The sequence below is a fragment of the Fusarium verticillioides genome, chromosome 4 (genome assembly GCF_000149555.1).
Source record: "Fusarium verticillioides 7600 chromosome 4, whole genome shotgun sequence".
Taxonomy (NCBI): domain Eukaryota; kingdom Fungi; phylum Ascomycota; class Sordariomycetes; order Hypocreales; family Nectriaceae; genus Fusarium; species Fusarium verticillioides.
This window is the reverse complement of record NC_031678.1, coordinates 3468011-3486895: the sequence shown is the minus strand read 5'-3', so window position 1 is coordinate 3486895 and position 18885 is coordinate 3468011. Positions and strand designations below refer to the sequence as shown.

The following is an 18885-nucleotide window of genomic DNA, read 5'->3' as shown; positions in this document are numbered from 1 at the left end:
CCCAAACATTAACTTGAGGAATACGGTCTTTTGTGCTGGGTCCAGTTTGGGGGGCACCGGTAGTGGTTGTCCACTCTCATCATCTTTGGAGTTGCTAACGTCATGCCACCTAGCAATGTGTTGTTGAAGTCAAAAGACAGGAGTATCGTAACCAGCTTCAAATATGGCATAAGAACCGTGTTATTGTCAATAAAAGAGTGAGAAACTACCCCTTGGGCATTGAAGCTCACTCACTTTCGAGGTGTTGCTGGTTTATCATTCCCCGTAGAGATGAGTCGATCACCGCTTATTCATTAAATTAATCTCAAGAAGCCATCTCTTAGAACGTCTATAATATGTGTTGACCTTCTGGAGGCTACCCGACATCACGGGACATAGAGCTTAACTTATGCCTCGAAACAGCTAGATCCGCTGAGTGGCGTTCGTTCCAGAACCAAGCCGTTGGTCCCCTTCTGGCGTTATCTATCAAATCGCGGTCATTACATCTTACGAACTGTCAAATGCGCCCTACAGCGCCAACGCGGGAAATCCGATGAGAGGTGATATTGTCTGGGCCATGCAGTCTTAGAAGCCCCCGCTATACACATGACTCGCTCAGGCGGCACACCTTTTGGTTCCCCGACATTTGGCTCCCGAGGAACCCACACGGCAGACGGGTTCGGCTTCGGGGAAGAGCCCGGAAGACCATCAAAAACTGGATTTCCTCCTCGCAAGACGAACCCTTCAGGCTTAGTGGTCCTCCCACCAAGGAAGATCGGCGTTGCGGCATTTGGCAGTGCGGTTCCGGATCCTCAGCGCATAAGCCGGGGTTTTACAACGTGCTGACCGATCCTATCATTCCATCGTATGACATGTAAGTCTCCGAATATGAGATCAATAATCTTGGAAGAAAAAAACCGGATGAACGGTTCTGCACGCACAGATGATTTACCGCACGTGAACTGCTACGTTCATCACAATGCATGGTGATTTCTTTCAGAGAAGGGATCGGCAGTCTGTGCTTTGCGATCACTGGTGATCAGTGGAACGACGCGGAACGACCCCAGGCCCTTAGCCCGAGTAATATATGCAAGCTGAACGAGACGGGCTCTGCCGCTGCATAAGGCTCATGACTAGGCAATTTAATTCGACGTGCCAAGGTCGAAGCTGCAACACTGAATCCTTGTTATTGCTCAGAAACGTTGCTTGCATAGCTTCTAGTGGACTCCTCGCCCACTTTGTTGAAACTCTAAAGGACCGGACAACAAGCTTAGTTTGACCAAAACGTGTTGCATTCTCCATTAGTACCCTTTATTCTTGACTATCTTTAACTATTGTGAATTTATTGCAGTCCGCTGCTTGTCGTGGCAGCCTCTCGACCCTCCTTTTACGCATTGACATGACAAATAACCCTTGTCCATCACCGCATATTCCAGGACCCTGAGCTGAGACATTTATCTGGTCTTCTTATCACCGCTGACTCAGAAACCCTCCGACTTTATTCAGATCCTTCACTTTAGTTGACAAGTAGCGCCAACGCCGCGGGTCAGCACGGACTTTGGTACCAAAAATGATTGCGGGACGCTGTAACGTCCGCGGTGATATGACATTGGGCTACTAGGTAAATGCTTGATGCTTTTGACAGGCAGCTAGTGAAACCTAGTCCAAGTAGATATAAGAGTAGCATCAATCCCTCCTCGTTTCTGAGATCTGCACACAAACTTTCTCGTCCAGATCGTCTGTCATCATGCGCTGCAACGTCTTGTCACCTTCGCTCTTGGCGCTCAGCCTTTCGACCAGTGTCACTGCTCGTCCCGAGATTCCTTTCATCAGTACACTTCTCGACCCCTTGCAGCATATCGTCAAGTCTGCTTATGCTGGTGATGGACTTAAGGTCGGACATCTTGGCGAACTGGGTGGCATTCCGGGTGTCGACGCTGAATACGACTACGTCGTTGTAGGAGGAGGCACAGCGGGAAACACCATTGGCTACAGACTCGCAAAGGCTGGTTACAATGTCGCTATTGTTGAAGCTGGTCCTTTTCTCGAGATCTCCAAGCCTGTTCTTGCGACATCGCCTGGCGGAGTGACGGCCGGTAGTGGTGCAAGTCTTCTGGACTCTAACCCTCTGCGCGATTGGAGATTCACGACAACGGCGCAGACAGGCGCTGATGATCGCGAGATTCACTATGCTCGTGGAAAGGTTCTTGGTGGCTCCTCTCAGCTCAACTTTCTGGTGTACCACCGACCGACCAACGGTACTATGGCCAAGTGGGCTGAAGATGTCGGAGATGATAGCTATACGTGAGTGACAACGCGAAAAAGTATCCGGAGTATCGCTAACAATAAAACAGATGGGAGCAGATGTTGCCTCACTTCCAGAAGAGCCCGTCGTTTACACCACCGGACAATGAGAAGCGCAACGTGACAACCGACTACGACGCTTCCGCATTCTCCAAAGAGAAGGGTCCTCTTCAGATCAGCTACGCCAACTACGTTCCCTCCTGGGCTGTTCTAGTAGAGAAGGGTCTCAAGTCCCTTGGATTCAAGGGTATTGATGGTTTCAGCAGCGGCAGTCTCCTCGGCTACTCATACACCACAACAACTGTCCAGCCCAAGACCGCTACCCGAAGTGCTTCCGATGACTTTGTCAAGACTGCTCGAAGTGAGAAGCTCAAGACTCTCAAGGTGTACACTGAGAGCCTTGCCAAGAAGGTGACCTTTGATGATGACAAGAAGGCTACTGGTGTCGAGGTCAGCTCTGTCGGTATTGATTACACTCTCAAGGCTAAGAAGGAGGTCATCGTCAGTGGCGGAGCTTTCCAGTCACCTCAGGTTCTCATGGTTTCCGGTGTTGGACCCAAGCAGCATCTGGAGGAGCTTGGCATTCCTGTAGTTGCCGAACTTCCTGGTGTTGGCCAGAACCTCTGGGATCACGTCCTCTTCGGACCCTCGTTTGAAGTCCAAGGTCTTGAGGACACTCTTAGCGCAGCTATCAACAACGATACTATTTTCCAAGGCGCGCTTGATGCTTATGCTCAGCAGCAAGCTGGTCCTCTGACATCCAACCAGGTCGAGCTCTTGGGCTGGGAGAAGGCTCCTAAGAAGTATCGATCTAAGTTCTCTAACGAGACTCTTAGAGATCTTGCGACCTTCCCTGATGACTGGCCGGAGATGGAGATTATTCCTCTTAACGTCTACTCCGAGGACTGGTCATTTCCTATCCTGCAGCAGCCCACCGATGGAAAGAAGTACACCAGTCTTAACGGTGCCTTGGTCGCACCTCTGTCCCGCGGCAACATCACTCTTCGAACAAACTCAACCACCGACGCTCCTCTCATCAACCCCAACTTCCTCGCCAAGAAGGCCGATCAAGAAGTTGCCGTCGCGTTGTTCCGTCGTCTCCGAGAAATCGCCAAGTCTACTCCTCTGAAGGACACCGTGCTCAAGGAGGTGTACCCTGGAGAGGAGCACGAGTCAGACGAGCAGATCCTCGCTGTTCTTCGTGACACTCTCATGACTGTTTGGCACGCTGCTTGTACTTGCAAGATGGGCAAGAAGGATGATGACATGGCTGTTCTGGACTCCAAGGCTCGTGTTTATGGTGTCAAGGGTCTCCGAGTTGTCGATGCCTCTGCTTTCCCTGTTCTTATTCCTGGCCACCCTGTCGGTACAGTGTATGCGTTGGCCGAGAAGATTGCACATGATATCATTACGGAGGAGAAGAGTGAAGGCTCCGCATACCAGGTCGATATTGATGTCGAGGTTTCTTGAAGCATTCTTTAACTATTTCTTTAATTCTTTGTTAGACTTGCCTTATTCCTTTTAGACGTACATAGACATTCACTTAGAAACCCTGAACATGAACCGAAGCAATTTCTACCCCTCACCATTGGCCTGACAATCATCCCATCTCCATACCGACTTATCAGACTCTTTTTCTACCTGGAGCCTTAATCGACAAACAATACGCCGCACCATTCATCGCGTGTCTTCCCAACTGACCAAGCCCCCATCCGCCAAATGCAAGTGGAGTTGAGTGGGGTCTTGCCCTGATGCGAAAAAAAGAGTCGAAAGTCAAAAATGAGGGACACCAGATTTGAACTGATAACCTTTAGGAGTCTCGATTTCTTCAAGGGGAACTTGAAGAGAATTCGCTGGAATCTAACGCGCTACCGTTGCGCCAGCCCCCCAATGTCGGTTGTCGAGCGGGTTCTTGATTGTGTTGATGCATCCCGAAGCCAACACGCCAACTATCTTGGCAGTCAATCTCAGTCACCCTTCGCGTCTAGGAGCTTTATAAAATCGGGACTGTTGAACTATAGCTAGACTCTGCTATAGTGGTTGGTCCGTGTTTGCTTGCTACCTTGCAAGTTGGAGTCTTCGGTATACGCTCGACTGTCTGAGCAGATCGGGCATACTGTTCTCGTTCCCAACACAGAGTTAGCTACAGAATAACCAGCGAAACAAGGGTTCACGGCAAAAAGGGAAGACAGGCTTAGAACACCAGTTAATAGCTCAGATTCGCAAAAAGCGAACGCTAGGACCGAGCGTGGATCGAACACGCGACCTAGGGATCTGCAATCCCTCGCTCATACCACTGAGCTATCGATCCTTGTAATCGCTGACTGTTCGAACTCGGAATGAGCCCTGATGTTCCAAATCCCCCAAGGCGCAGGTGACAAGACCAAGGATTTTCCCAGGCGCTGACACGATAAATGCTGTCGACTTGAAGTTCTATTGCTATAACTACATAAAGGCACCAATCAACGTAAAAACCACACTATACATTGCCTATAAAGCTGCACTGGGCTGCCCGCTACTGATACTTCCCTTTTGTTTAAACCTTTTAGAGAGTTACATTGAGTAAGTCTTGAAACATCATTTTACCTAATATTATAGAGGCTTTAGTAGAAGACACGATTTTCTATTATCTATATTTAATAAAATCTTATAGTTAACCACTACTATTATTTTATAGTATATTTCTTTTATTCTAAAAATACCTATTCAGTGTCTGAGTTTATCTATTTACTTATAGCTAAGAGCTTATTCTAGTAGAGAGAACCTTGTTTACCTATGATTACTTACTATACTTCAGTGGCAGCTACACTGTATTGACTTTATTTTATTTTCTATGCTTTGTGGTCGTGATTGGTGCTTGGGAGAGCTTTGGCCACAAACATGAGTGTCTGTCACAGTGGCAGTCCAATTTTGCTTCACATCCTATAAATAATGCCACATCAGTGACTGATGGTGGAACGGACGAATTCCAGTGGTAATAAGAGAACTATCACGGTTTCACGCACCATGATCCATCTATTGGACCCCCAATTATTATCATCTTAATAACTCTTTCCTCCATCCTGTCCTGCCTGTCTTTCCTTTCTCTTCCCACTATTCATCCTCACATCTTTGAGCAACAACCTCACCGAAAATGGACGAACTACCCGCCACCCCTCCGAGTACTGCAGCTACTATCGTGGGCTTCCAGACTGTCCACATCTTGTTGCGCGATCTACCACGACTCCATGGAATGATCCAGTATATGATTGGGACATCTATGACAGAATACTTGACCCTGTCGAAAAGCACGCTGTTGTTCCACTATGGAATGACTCTACAGGCCCAATGCGTCGAAAGATTCTCGAAGCTGTACAGAATATTGACTGGAACGCTATCGACCTTCTCCATTGCGGTTCCGCCGATTTCAACAATCGTCACCTTGTCCGACCAGTCATCCTTTTCGTATCAGTAAAGCCCGAATCGACAACACGGCTGGAAGGAAGAGCCGTGGCCCTTAAATGCCGCGACGTTCTACAAGAGCACGGTATCAACGGCGTTGAAGTCGAAATCAAGGAGTCCAGAATCACACAGTGCTGCTCGAGCGATCAGGATCAAGCAGAAAGGTAAGACTCATAACCCTAAAATGGACTTTATGCTGATCAAAGAATAGTGAGCCGTCGGCAGCGAAATTCGGCACGACACTCAAAGCAGTCGAGGAGTTATCCAACCTGGGAACAAGAAATACCAAGACATGAAGAAATTAATCCGTGACCGGATCTGTCATGCCCAGTCCGTGATCGACCTTTATGAGTCCTCCACTCAAGTCCCCGAAAAGGAGATCCAACACCTACGGAGTAACAAGATCAAAAAACGAGAGTAACCTACAGCAACTTGAACCTTTCGAGTCCATGGAATCACGAACTTTTGGTCACGTTCTTCCTTCACCATACTTTGGGTTGAGAAGTTCCTCGCCAGCCCGCTTCCGCGACTGGGCTTTGATAGAGCTGGATCAGAAGAAGCACCAAACGTTGGTGAAGGAGTTTGGAAATACGGTACCCGAGACTCTTTCTCCAGTCTTTAAGGAGCCCCAGTATATGCATTGGGAGGATTTTAACCCGGGACGAATGCGGGCAATTTGCGTGGTTCCCGGGGCTCATATATACACTCAGGCTGGTGTCATGTCGGAAACTGAAATGAGATGTCCTGACTTTGACTTCGCAGTGCCAGGAAAGACTGTTGTTGATGAGGATTTCATGGGAGTATGCATGTATGGTAGCGCTAGCGGAGCAAGCCACGGTGTCACCAATACAGCTAGGTCTGTCGTCCGATGAATTGTTGGAGGCGTTCCGATGGTTTCTGAAGAATGGTGCATCCTGGGATCTATTGAGTGTGAAAAGAGGAAACCTTTCTATAGGCACGGAGATTCGGGCGCCAGTGTCATGGGAGATGACGGTCGTGTCGCGGCAATTTTGACGTCTGGTGCCCAGGGCAGTAACCGAGGAATCCATCATATCTCGTATGCGGCGCCCATTGAGTGGCTGTTGGAGGATATTAGAGGACACGGATATGACGTGGAGTGGATGGGCAAAGAAATCCCTCTGGATTATATCCACAACCGTCTCTAATCTAAACATTAATTTTCTGCGGCTTTACTGGGAGCTGCGACTAGGTACATATCAGCCGTGGATCATTCTGACGGAGGAAGCGCCATTGGTAAGAAGCAAGCAATGGAGAGAGATCGGAAAAGTCGCTTGTGAGATCTTGTCAAGCGACCATCAAGTGGAAGCGATGAAAAAGGGACATGGAAAGGTTGGTAGTCAATGTAGATGCTGCTTAGGACAGACAAATGAACTTGGTGTGAGATTGAATGTGCCATTGACAACTAAAGTGAGCCGCCTCTATAGCTCAGTGGTAGAGCGTTGCACTTGTAATGCAAAGGTCCATCGTTCAATCCGGTGTGGAGGCAAGCTAATTAATTTTTGTCACATTGGCGACAGATTTGTTCCAACGAGATGTCTGTTTTATTTTTCAACATTTTAGTTGCTCAATTGCGATTAAATCATGGATCCTACTCGGTTGTAGATCATACACAGAGCACGATACCAATTTCCTATCATGACAAGACCCTTCAATTGATTCAATTACCGTCCCACAATAACTAACACGTCCCCGCTGTCTCTAAAGCGTATTCCTTAATCGCCGGCTCTTCCTTTACCTTGGGCAAATACGTGACAAGAGAAATACCTGCAATCACAATCGCGTTTTCAGTGATTAAAAGATCTTCCAATCCAAGTCCCGGAGCCAAAGATGAGGCGCAGACTGTTCCCAAGTCCAGCCTGGAGACCTTTCCTGGACCATCATGAGTGAGCGCGTCTTTGGCCAACGCGAAACTGAGAGGATTTATGAGCATGCTCTCATGCGTATAAAATGAACCACCTGGCTTTCCGGCGCAGACATTTTGCACTTGGGCATTTGTGACGCCGACGTTTCTTTCGTCGAGCAAGTAAGCAGAAGCTCCGGTGCCCTCTTGCGGCTGGACAATCTCATCCAGGAAGCTGGAGTACAGGCTTGTTGTCGGTACATATCCGGAGTCACCGCCGTCCGAGCGAAGAGTCTTGATAAAATTGCTACCAGCTTCTTGCTGAACAACAGACGGCGTGTTGGTGATTCCCGAGAGGTCGACGAAATTGGCGAGGATAGTGCCCTTGTAATCTGCGCTGATGGCGACATGGTCGGTCGTGACTTTGCGAGTCGATGGCCAGTACTTGAATGCCCATTGAGTGTCAATGTTGCCCTGCGACCAACCGATAATAGCAACGCTTCGGTTGGTGAGAGAGGCGATGTAATTGAGCGCGTATGCAGCGTACTCGGCATTGACCTGCGCATCGCCAAGGAGAAATTCAGGCACGTTGACCCATACAGGATCAGCCCAGTCCACACCGGTAAGCAATGGGATGAAGCTGCCCCGAAATGAGGTCCATCCGGTAGCTCCGGTACCGGGGAATAGAATCACAGGTAGCTTTTCACCGTAGGTGAAAGTGTCTGGGATGAAGATGGCAGACCTGAGCTTGCCCTCGCTTACCGAATACGGCGCATCGCAGCTTGCCGCCTTGGGGTAGACGCTCTTTGGTGGGTCAGGGTTTCTACACAAGGTTAGGGAACATACTGAGAATAGAAGATTTCGTTGACGTACTGGTTGTTGTTTCCATTCTGTGCAGAACCAAGGCCTTGGGCGTAGCTCAGTAGATCATCTGTTGATCCCGAGATGATACCGTTTGCTATCAATCGCGCGCTGTACTCGACGATGTTATCGGGTTCTGACTTTGCGACCTTTTCAGCGATAGATGATGCTTGGCCAACATTCTTTGGCTTTTTTGTGGCCTTCAGCTTCTGCAGCGTATCAAGTGTCTTTTCCCTATCTCCCTTGTTCAAGGCATCGCCGAGTTCATCGAGCAGACCGCTGACTGTCACAGCCAGGGCATTATTAACGCCATTGACGAGACCACTCAAAGCCTGTCGTCTGTCAATAAGCGACGCTCCATTAGAATTGTATGGTGCTGCAAGCCCAGCGCCGGCCAATCCAAAAGCTACAAGCAGTGCCGAGAACCGCATCACCGATTAATGAGAAGGCGATTGATTGATAGATAGGAAAACAATGGTCAATGGGCTGACGAAAATGCTGAAGCTTGCAGTTAATTAGGCAATCCCTATTGCGGGGAGACCTCCACCCATTACGAGAAGACACAACAGATTATACACGTAATTTAAACTCAGCCCGCAATTGAGGTCACCTTGTTCCGGCTGTACCGCCTCGAGCGCTGTGCTCGGTTGTACACGCTTTGATGTATGACGAGAGAACCCGCCATTCATGTGACTATTCTCAGCACACCCTCTCATCTCCATGCTATTGAGTTATGAACGAGCTAAACGAGATGATCGCCATCTTGACATGGAGGAGTCGGGATCGACAGTGGCTTCGGCTTGTCCTTGTAGCCCCGTTGGCTGGTGTTAGTGCTACGGCGCTCGGTCCTTGGAACTATAGAACCCTAATAAGTCAAGTGCCTCGGCACGAGCATTCTACTCCGCAACGGCAGTTGGGATTTGCAGTGGAATTGTGGAAGTGAAGGGAGTAAAGCTTCCGAGCTGCAGAGTCCACGCGCAATGAACTGAGAACTTGTTCCCTGGATCACCACTATACGTCTTCCATAGACTCATTCGTAAGGCATCGTACGTTGTGTAAGATCAGGAGTTGTTGTACAAAATTGGCAATGAGGTTATAGTGATTGATGCAATGTAAACTACTCCGTAGTACAAACAGAACTCGTAAGCCCTAAAAGTAACATCCAGTTTCACCTCTTCAGTCAGAGGTAGATTGTCACGGCAGAACTCAGTGCAGACTAGTCAACGACTAGACTCCGCCTTATTTCCAGTGGTAAACAGCTCTCCCAGGATGTCGCCGACACCCTCGATCACGCCGCGCAGAGGTCCCTTGGAGACACCAGCATAGCTTCCATACGATTCAGTGTAACCAGGGAACTTCTAAAAACAACTTCGTGCTGACCTTCTGCAGCTTGGGACAAGTCTTCCTAGCAAGAAGCTGTCGAAGCTTGTCCGCCAACGGCGTCAGCGCCTTGGTCACATCAGTGGACTGGCTTCCAAGAACATCAGGTGCAGCAGCCATGATGATCTGCATAACAAAACACTCAAGATTGTCGCCTTTCAACAGCATCGCAGTATTGAAGACGCCACCAGTGAGATCGCCGATATCGACGCCCGAGAAGGAGTTCAGCTTGCCGGTGTTGCCGCCGATGTTCAACAGACAAGGATGCTTGACAGCATGCTCCAAGACATCGACGAGGAAGTCAGGAATGGAGAATTCGTCTTCGACAGGTCGGCGGTACCAGTTCTCCGGGATACGCTCCCAGCCTTGGTTGACTTTGAAGTTGCCAGGCTTGCTGCCTTTGACACCAAAGAAACTGGTAAAGATCTCACGCCAAAGATAGCCTTCAGGATATTTATCGGAGTGATTGGCTATCATGCGAGGATGGAAGGAATACGTAGCAGGTGAGACTAAGACTCTAGAAAAAGGCAAATAGAAGAAGTGACTATTGGTCTTTTCCGACTCCTGGAAGCTCTGGTAGTGGAAGGATGCAAGAGCAGAGTGTTGCTCAGGTGCAGGAGTATTTTCGCGAATGGCACTCCAGTACTCCTCGAAGCGCTCGAGTATGACGTGGTAGTTGTTGCCAGTCACGTAGAGATCTCCTCTCGTGGCGCTGATATCAGGCTCATACTTATTATGACTACCGCTTAGGCCAGATGGAGTACCGAAAAGACCGCTACCGTTGAGAATTTTCTGACTGAAGCGGCTTGGACCGCCGATGGAGTAGCCGTGGTTAAGGGAGACTGGGTTGCCGTTGAAGACGGTGCCATAGACTGCGAGGAAACCACCGAGGTCAAGGCTCACGCCGTAGACCTCTTTAGTGGCCTTGGTGATGGTTTGCATGTCTGCGACACCGTTTCCCGGAAGGTAGCCATGGTTGGCCAAGGCATTGAGTCCAAGACAGAGTCCTTGACAACTCATTAGTATTGGCCTGATGCTGAGCAGAAGATGACTTACCTCTTTGATCACCTGCTTTGAGATTGGGAGGTAGGAACTCATGCTTGCTAGAAACGCTAATGCGCTGTTTCTTGGCCTCGAACTTTGCAGCTCGCCTCTCCTTCGCGAAGGGGCACTCGCCTGTATCCCTCTTCTCTTCGGAGTAAGGGCATGCTGCAGGGCTTCGCTTGGTGTACTCTTGATAAGTCTTGAGCTGCTCGGCGCCGATTTGAGGGAATACAAGAGCTGTTACAAACAGGCAGGCTGCTGCGAGCCACGAAGACAAAGAGACTTTCATGGTGAATGGCAGGTGGTGAAGGAAGACAGAGGAGAAGAAGAAGAAGGGCGGTTGCTGCAGATAGATACTGATGAGAAACAGGCCAATTTTATTCGGTTCCTTGCTCATGCACCTCCTCTTTACTTTCGTTTCTTCTTTTCCATGTTTTGCTCACAAGACTATCTCATTGCAGTCAATCTGAATTGATCACGTTCTGCATTGCTGCCATCTCTCAGTTGAACACTACAGCAGCACAAATATCAGCCCGCCGAAACGATTCCCAATTTGTCTCACCAACTGCCGCTCTCTGCAGCTGAGATCTTGGCTATTAGAGATCACCACCACTTCATTGGCTTGGAATAACTCCAACAAGGAGCTACCATATTAGATGCGAGCAGTTTCTGGACTTATGATCCTCGATGGAACCAAAATATGGGTATTGCCGGATTACCCGTTGCACTAGAGACAGTCTAATTGAGTTTATTGAATGCTAATATCATGCTTGCCATCAAGACTTCAGTGATTGGTGAGCGCGAGCCGCATGTCTATGCGATATTGGGCTTTTAGTGTTAAGTAGTAAGCAACAATATGGAAAATAATAGCAGAATCGCCGTTTCATAATATCAGTCTTAGCACAACGGTCTCGTTTCTCGTACCTGTTCAAGATCGTCTGAGCTAAGAAAAGGATCTTGTAGTTGCTAAACCTAATCAGAAATAGTCTCGTCTTCAAAGACCTCTTTGGGAATCTCAGCTGGGGATTAAAGGCTTGCGTACACATGCGACCACTGTGTTGCGTCACTTGAGGTTCCTACCTGGCTTCTCCTGGATAAGAAAATAGAGAAATCTTTCATGACTCACATTATGAACATACTATCACAGACTTATAGACCCAGGAATCTTTGATTATGAGCAGTTCAGAGACGCCCATCGCGGCATCTTCATAGCATTAATTCTTCAAAGGCCATGGTACGGTTTTCCCCAGCTTCGTAGATCCTCCGTTCGAGTTAGCGGACCTTATCTCCGGATCGGCGACAAGAATGATAGCTTACATCAGTAGTCCTTACTGATTGTCGATCCAGCCTACATCTCTGATACATGAATCCCCATTGGTGTGCTTAATGCGCGCTCGGCCCTGCAGTAGATTATACGTCGCAAGGTGAGCGTGCATAGGTGAAAGCTCTGCAATTAAACTAACTTTGATTGTGAACAGCTGTTCGAAGCTATATCGTAGGCTGATGCAGCTATGTAGATTGCAGTTTGGTTGTAACTCACGTGGATGATATAAAAGGCCGAAAATAGCGGCTCGCTCTTTTCCGAAAATACAACCACTGTCTAAAATGCCGCCATAGACCCTGACTAAAAGCTGACACAGCAGCAGTAACACCATAGAAATGATTGTTCAAATTAGTTGATCAGTTAGTTCGGACAATTGAGATGCAACAAGCCGGGCAAACTTTTAGCCGACTCTCACAGTATAGTATCGAGGCGATTGACATATAAGTGAGCTCTTGATCTATGCCTCTGTCAAACTGTTTACCATATCCTTCAGGTACTAAACAATCTTCCATTATGTCAACTCCATTCTATGTTCCGGTCTCGCTCGATCATACCGCCCTTCTTCTCTCCGATGTACAATCTCAAATCCTCCGACGCTTCTCCCAGGAAGAGCAGACTGCTTATCTCGGCAAAGTCCTGAAACTTCTAAACTTCTTTCGCTCAGAAATTAAATCTCGCCGTGCCTCAGGCATGCCAAACGACTCTCGCTCCCTCTATGATGATGTACCGCTGATCATCCACCATACACTACCCTTCAACATCAACTCGAATGCGTTTGTGTCACCGTACAATAAGCTAGCAAGCTGGGTTTCCAAACTCGAAGCAAGCGGTGCATTCGCCAATGCACCTTCTGATCCCCATCGCCCTCACTATGGTGTTCCGGCCGAGCTAGTCCCTCCTGGTGGCTGGGGCGGGAAGAACGAAATTTTACTTGGTAAACTCCAGCCAAACTGTTTTGGATCCTCAGACCTGTTGGCCTATCTGAGGGCTCGCGGGATTAGGCATGTTGTATTAGTTGGTTTGACGACTATGGGTAGCATTCTGAGCAGTGCAAGGGCTGGTGCAGAGCTGGACTTTCATGTGATCTGTGTTGAAGATGGGATTATTGATGACGACCCCGAGGTTCATGAGTTCATCATGAAGCGTATCCTACCTAAGTTTGTTGACGTCGTCACGGTCAAGGATATTGTGAACCTCGGAAAGGAAAGGTCAAGCGGCTAAATGGCATCCGACTCGAGGCTAAGACCATCGCTTCAATTCATAATACATATTCTTATACCAGTAAATACCCTAAGAGTATTGACCCAGCCATATCTATCATAAAACATATCTCATAAACTCCAAACCAAACTATGCATATCTATGTACTAACCGCGGTGCACTTGGCATCTGGGTGACACCTCTCGTATGCTCGAGAGCAGGCGCATTCGATCCGTCACTAATGTTCCCGCTCTGAAGTTGCGTTCCTTTCTGCCTTCTTCTCCTCTTCCGGATACAGGAGAATACCACGCAAAGCACCAAGGCCAGAATGACTCCCCCAACAGAAGCAGCGGTCGCAATAACAGCTGTTCTGTTCCTATCGAACCAGCCTCCTCCCGATCCCCCTCCTCCTCTGCTACCTGAGTCTTCATCGTCATCACAGTTTTGCACGTCAACGGGGCATTGACTTGAACTTCCGTCGCATGTCTCTTCGGGATCGCAAGAGGCTGTGCTTTCGCGGCAGACTAAACCACTCGAAGCGACTCGGCATTCGTCAGTGCAGCATCCATCGGTGAGTGGATCGCACTCTGCGCCACTGCGGAGTTGACAGGTTGAAGGGTTGCAGCAGGAATCTGCAGGGCATCGGTCTTCACCACCACAGTCGCATGACTCGCCAGGCTCGACGATACCGTTGCCACATTGACTGTCGTTAATATTGGGGACCTCGTCCTCACTAACAAGACAACTCGTGTCAACGTGCTCCTCGCCAATGCCTGTGCAGATGGTTCCGATGGTACATGGTGAGAACTCCTCCAAGCCGGGAGAGCTTTGCGGGTTCATGATGTATTGGTTTCGGGCATCGCAGGTAGTCTCACTTCGGGGACAGCAATCATCAGAAGGCGAGTATCCTGACGTCCCGCAATCACCTGATGTACAGTCGTGAGAAGCTCCAAGGTTATGCGCCAGCTCATGCGCAAAGACCTGCCATTCCGAAGCAGTGCGCACAACGACGTTCGCAGAAGCTGTACCGCCACGTCCCCATGATGATCCTCGGGATCGATTGCACAGACTTCCGATCCAGGCGATTCCAACAGTTGAACCGCTTCGACAGGCGCTGAAGAGAGACCATACAGCGTTATCATCACGTAGTCTGCCCCTCCATTGCGTGAACAAGTTCAAGCGGTCGTTTATGTCGACGTTTGCTGTGCAGGGAAGGTTCCATGGCATTGATCGTGGTGCGTCAGAAGGACAAGATGAATCGCTTATAGTTAAATTTTGAATGGCTAGAGCGATGTTGAAAGTGTCTTCGTAGACTTGCGATGCGATATTCACTTGCGAAATGATGTTATCGCGAGCATCCTGCATGTTGTCGAATTCAGCAGTGTATGAGCAGTCGGCGGCGATGCCGATCAAAGCAACTCTCCGGGAGTTGGGGCACCCATCTGTAGACCCAATAACATCTCTCGGGTCAAACCAATCGTTGACGTCTTGACGGGCCAGTAGAGGATGGTGTGTATCCTGTTCACCAGAGGTCTGGCGCCGTCGGTCATTGTATCTGTGAGCCTGACATGTCGGCTCATCTGAAGATGATCTTTGCGACAAGGTTCCGTCGCCTTCATCCCTAGTTCGCTTCCAAACTTTCATTCGTTCAGATCTCTTTATAAGTTGCCCGTCCTGAATTTGTCGCGCCTGGACGTAATTCGAATCCAGCGAGATATGGTGGTAAGTACCGTCATTTGTAAAAGTGCCCTCAATCACATGTCGGCCTTGGCGATATCGCACCATTACTCTTGCCCATCCTACTCTTCTTTGCGCCTGCTTGTCGATGTCATTTACAAAGGCTACGCCCTTGTAGAGCAATGGACGTTGACTCTGAATATCAGTGACGAAGCCATGATTGTTTGTGGAATTAATGTGCTGAACGGTAGTGAGGCGCGATACAACATTTCTCGAAGGCTGTAGGTTCAGTGTGATCCGTTGGCGCTCATAAGGAACCTCAAATTCGACCTGGAATGACGACGCTGAGTCGAGAGTATGTGCACTTTGAGAAAAGTCCAGTCTCTCAATTGTTGATGATCGATCAATAGTATCTCTAGCGAGAGACAATGCTAAATGCACATGTCAGTATTCCATCATCACGATGCGATCTATAACATACCTTGGACAGAATAAAAGGAGCAGGCCTGAGAAAAGATCAAGAAAATGGTCAAGAGACTCATAGCTATCAGCTGTCCAGAGAAGTTCACCGTCAAAGACCTTTTGAAACAGACTGAGAGTGGAATTTTGGAGAACCATATATGAAGATCTGATGTCGGATTTAGCAGTTTCAGAGCGGGATGGCCCCCATCTATGACACGGGGACTGTACGCGTTCTCTTGGCCAGTTAGCAAAGCCAAGACCTAGGTGCGTCTGGGCGGGTTCGGCTTCTTCCAAGGCAGCTGAGCCACTCTGGCCTCGTAATTAAAGAAGGTAGTGTGATTTTTCTTTTTCTTTGTTACACAGATTTCGGAGTGCGGGTTGTGCGAGGGTTCTTTTTTTCACGGGTAACTCCATGGATATGAGTTTATGTGGTATTGATTTGGGTGGCACTGTCTCAGCCTTGTATTGCTCTGTTATACTGAAACTGTAGCTATTAACTGATCACTGTTCTGTAACTCTTTGGTATTCATGATGTTTGAGTTTATTGTTATTGACGATACCCGGATGGTCTCAGTTACACCCTCATATTAAGCTTAAATGTTTGTGTGCGGGAAGCCCGGGCTCCGGACCCCGCCATGGGGAGGATGACATCGGAGATGCTGACAAGAGCGACGCCTCCTAAATCCGAAAGGCGAGAACCTTATCCACTCACGGAGTTTCAATGACGCCTGAGCTGACGTATGCCATCTTGGCACTGAAATTGTCAGCATCACAAATTAAGGCCGCGTGGGCATCTCAGAAGCCACTTTCTACCTTGGAATTAAGTCTAAAACGCATTTAAGCTTAATGTCGGATTATTTCTTGTTTCATTGGTGATTCAAATGATCATATCGAAAAAGGCTGAGGGGCAGACCAAGCCACCAGGTCAAATAAACGTGTCTATTCCACGGCAATGCAGCATAAAAGTATGGATAAAGAATTAAAAGAAACAGCGGTGAAACCGGCAGAGAGGCAGCCAAGTACCCCCGTAACGTTCATCCTCCGGCAGTAGCATCATATGCAAGCTGCTGATACGCTAAATTCTGCAAGCTCGAAGAAGCGTTAGAGTGTAGGCTTAGAAACGGCAGCACCCGGATGCGGGAGGGTCTCTGCATCGAAGAATGCACCGAAGGAATCCACAAAACTCTATGACGCCGATGAAGTGAAGTGAAGTGCCTATGATCCGCGGCTGGGTTTTCATGTACAAAAAGAATCCTTCGATGGCAGTGTGCACTACCTGACTGGACAATCGTCAAATAAGATATGGTCTATGGTGCTTGGCATGAATTCGTCGTCATTTTCTCGTGGAAGATGTCTCGGCGGTCTGAGCGGCCAAGGACGCTTTGTGTCATCAGTCTTCTTTTTGTAAGCAGGATAGGGAAAGGTCTCGCATACTCGGATGTAGCATCGCATCATTACCTGAGAAATCCATAAATCGTCTTCGCTCAGTACCAATCATTCTTGCAGTCAGACATGGCATCGTCAGACTGATCTCGGCCGGTACCATAACGGTTTGACCAGTCACAGAATAGAACTGATCCACTTCATATTATCTTATCTGATAAGATAAGACGTTCAGTCAAACAATCTACCCTACATGTTCATTGAGATCAACTAGTCTAAGGCAAATGATAATGCATCACTGACGTCGACCGCTAGCTCATTGACTAAATAATATACTTTGCAGTGCACCCAGCCAGAATAAGTTCTAGATAGTATTAGAAACGGTTTCATTGATAGATCTTGAAGGGATATGATCGTTTCCAACTTGCTTACAAGCCTGATACGAAAAGCCTACCCAGAGCTCAAGGTGAAATAAGCACCTGCGACAGAGGGTTGCTAATTTTGGCTGCCTTATCAAATGCCTCCGCGAACTTCTCCATGGGAAAGTTACCAACAGTCTGTACTGCATCAAGCTTCAGATACCCTGCCTCCACCAGCTTGATTATATTGCGCATATCATCCTTCGTATACATCCACTTCCCCTTGACCGTAATATCATTGATCACGATGAACATAGCCGGTAGTTTCAGTTCGTGATGTGCGCCCATCAAGCTCACCCGTCCACCGCGACGAAGTGACATGATGCAGCTCTTGAAGTGAGTGCTATTGATAGCTTTGCCGGGTGAGATGTCGAAGAAAGCATCCGCCGGACCATCCTTGGTCAGCTCTTTGACGTCATCCTCGACGTTTCCAGTGTTTAGAACTGTTCTGATTCGCTCAGGGTTCAAAACCTTCACCTTGTTCAGCGTTTCCTGGTTGCGACCGACGGCGATAACCTGAGCCCCCATGACCAGAGCAGCGAGAACAGCAGCGCTTCCGAAAGTTCCAGCAGCAGGGCTAATGATGACCTTTTCGCCAGCTCTGACAGCTATATCTTGAAGTCCTCCAAATGGAACTGAGATGGTCCACAGGTAGGCCAAATCTTCCATTGAGTGTCCGAGACCCCCTTCAGCAGGGTTGCCTGTGAGCCGGTTCTCGTCTAATGGGAAGCAATTCTCCAGAGGAACTTTGGCGTACTCCGCGTAGGTACCGTCTCGCCACTCACCCTCCATGAGCATATTACTCGCAGAGCCAAACCCTCCTGACAGACCATGGAGGATAAGGGCGCTGGGGTTGTCTCGCCCCTGGATAAAGCTGTCAAAAAAGACCAATTGTCCAAGGTTAAGAGAAGTTGCATCTGGGCCGACGGCGGCAACGCGACCGATAGCACTAGAACCAATGATGAAAGGCTCAGGATAGGGGTAAGGTTTTTGACCACTGTAAACTCGGTCTGCGTACGTTAAGACGCCAGCTGACAGGACGCGGATCACAGCACTTCCGGGACATGCCTGAGGAGTATCCTGGGTGACTACTGAGATGTCGTAGGGATCTCGAGTGGAACGAAGTCTAAGTGCTCGATGGGTCTGGGGAAGTGCTGCGCTTGGAGTTGCCATGATGACCAGAGTTGATTGTTGTCAAGCTGTTTGAGATAAGGGGTGGATAAGGGGTGCTTTGAGTTCTGTGTTTAGGAGAGTGGCTCGTTTTACTTGTTCGTGCGGGGCATATACTTATATGCATTCTTTCTCTGTTCCTTGAATATGGTCGTCTACATGGTCAATCCCAGCTAAGTTGCTACTCAGGCCATCTCAGGCGCTGGAAACGACAGCCAGATCAGAAAGAATTAGCGGCAATCTACCAATCAGATATGTAGAAGCCGGGCCCGGGTTTAAAATCAGTCTACCGCCCGTCACTCCATATGCGATCGTCCCCGGGGAATCCGGACTTAACATAATTTTAAGCCCGGCGCCCTATAGCGCATAAGTTCTGGGCG

The 18885-nt window shown here is 48.6% G+C and overlaps 8 protein-coding genes and 3 non-coding genes across 11 annotated transcripts; 5 read left to right on the top strand and 6 right to left on the bottom strand.

Moving 5' to 3' along the window:
• Positions 1 to 1305: 1305 nt before the first annotated feature.
• Positions 1306 to 3868, top strand: FVEG_12238 (hypothetical protein). The gene is made up of 2 exons (XM_018901589.1): positions 1306 to 2283; positions 2334 to 3868. The coding sequence occupies exons 1-2, from the start codon at positions 1727 to 1729 to the stop codon at positions 3751 to 3753; spliced, it is 1977 nt and encodes a 658-aa protein (XP_018760098.1). The 5' UTR covers positions 1306 to 1726; the 3' UTR covers positions 3754 to 3868.
• A 195-nt stretch (positions 3869 to 4063) lies between these two features.
• Positions 4064 to 4172, bottom strand: FVEG_17193. The gene has a single exon. It is a non-coding gene; the product is annotated as a tRNA-Trp (tRNA).
• A 349-nt stretch (positions 4173 to 4521) lies between these two features.
• On the bottom strand, positions 4522 to 4594 carry FVEG_17192. Its single transcript has one exon. It is a non-coding gene; the product is annotated as a tRNA-Cys (tRNA).
• Positions 4595 to 5416: 822 nt separating this feature from the next.
• On the top strand, positions 5417 to 6020 carry FVEG_17191 (hypothetical protein; the record flags this gene model as incomplete). Its single annotated transcript, XM_018906457.1, has 3 exons — positions 5417 to 5523; positions 5550 to 5888; positions 5936 to 6020. The coding sequence occupies 3 exons, from the start codon at positions 5417 to 5419 to the stop codon at positions 6018 to 6020; spliced, it is 531 nt and encodes a 176-aa protein (XP_018760097.1).
• Positions 6021 to 6071: 51 nt separating this feature from the next.
• Positions 6072 to 6890, top strand: FVEG_17190 (hypothetical protein; the record flags this gene model as incomplete). The annotated part of the gene is made up of 2 exons (XM_018906456.1): positions 6072 to 6580; positions 6680 to 6890. 2 exons carry the CDS (start codon positions 6072 to 6074, stop codon positions 6888 to 6890), a joined length of 720 nt encoding a protein of 239 aa, XP_018760096.1.
• A 269-nt stretch (positions 6891 to 7159) lies between these two features.
• Positions 7160 to 7231, top strand: FVEG_17189. Its single transcript has one exon. It is a non-coding gene; the product is annotated as a tRNA-Thr (tRNA).
• Positions 7232 to 7423: 192 nt separating this feature from the next.
• FVEG_12236 (hypothetical protein) lies at positions 7424 to 8877 on the bottom strand (the record flags this gene model as incomplete). The annotated part of the gene is made up of 2 exons (XM_018901588.1): positions 7424 to 8408; positions 8459 to 8877. 2 exons carry the CDS (start codon positions 8875 to 8877, stop codon positions 7424 to 7426), a joined length of 1404 nt encoding a protein of 467 aa, XP_018760095.1.
• A 907-nt stretch (positions 8878 to 9784) lies between these two features.
• Positions 9785 to 11159, bottom strand: FVEG_12235 (hypothetical protein; the record flags this gene model as incomplete). The annotated part of the gene is made up of 2 exons (XM_018901587.1): positions 9785 to 10833; positions 10883 to 11159. 2 exons carry the CDS (start codon positions 11157 to 11159, stop codon positions 9785 to 9787), a joined length of 1326 nt encoding a protein of 441 aa, XP_018760094.1.
• A 1548-nt stretch (positions 11160 to 12707) lies between these two features.
• On the top strand, positions 12708 to 13415 carry FVEG_17188 (hypothetical protein; the record flags this gene model as incomplete). The annotated part of the gene is made up of 1 exon (XM_018906455.1): positions 12708 to 13415. The coding sequence occupies one exon, from the start codon at positions 12708 to 12710 to the stop codon at positions 13413 to 13415; it is 708 nt and encodes a 235-aa protein (XP_018760093.1).
• Positions 13416 to 13544: 129 nt separating this feature from the next.
• On the bottom strand, positions 13545 to 15613 carry FVEG_12234 (hypothetical protein; the record flags this gene model as incomplete). Its single annotated transcript, XM_018901586.1, has 2 exons — positions 13545 to 15502; positions 15553 to 15613. 2 exons carry the CDS (start codon positions 15611 to 15613, stop codon positions 13545 to 13547), a joined length of 2019 nt encoding a protein of 672 aa, XP_018760092.1.
• Positions 15614 to 17377: 1764 nt separating this feature from the next.
• FVEG_12233 (hypothetical protein) lies at positions 17378 to 18508 on the bottom strand (the record flags this gene model as incomplete). The annotated part of the gene is made up of 1 exon (XM_018901585.1): positions 17378 to 18508. One exon carries the CDS (start codon positions 18506 to 18508, stop codon positions 17378 to 17380), a length of 1131 nt encoding a protein of 376 aa, XP_018760091.1.
• Positions 18509 to 18885: the final 377 nt, after the last annotated feature.

What these genes read in the sequence shown, in the direction of transcription:
- FVEG_12238 (XM_018901589.1), top strand. Translation starts at nt 1,727, where the DNA reads ATGCGCTGCAACGTCTTGTCACCTTCGCTCTTGGCGCTCAGCCTTTCG. An exon ending in GTCGGAGATGATAGCTATAC is followed by an intron (nt 2,284 to 2,333) that starts GTGAGTGACAAC and finishes ACAATAAAACAG; the next exon opens with ATGGGAGCAGATGTTGCCTC.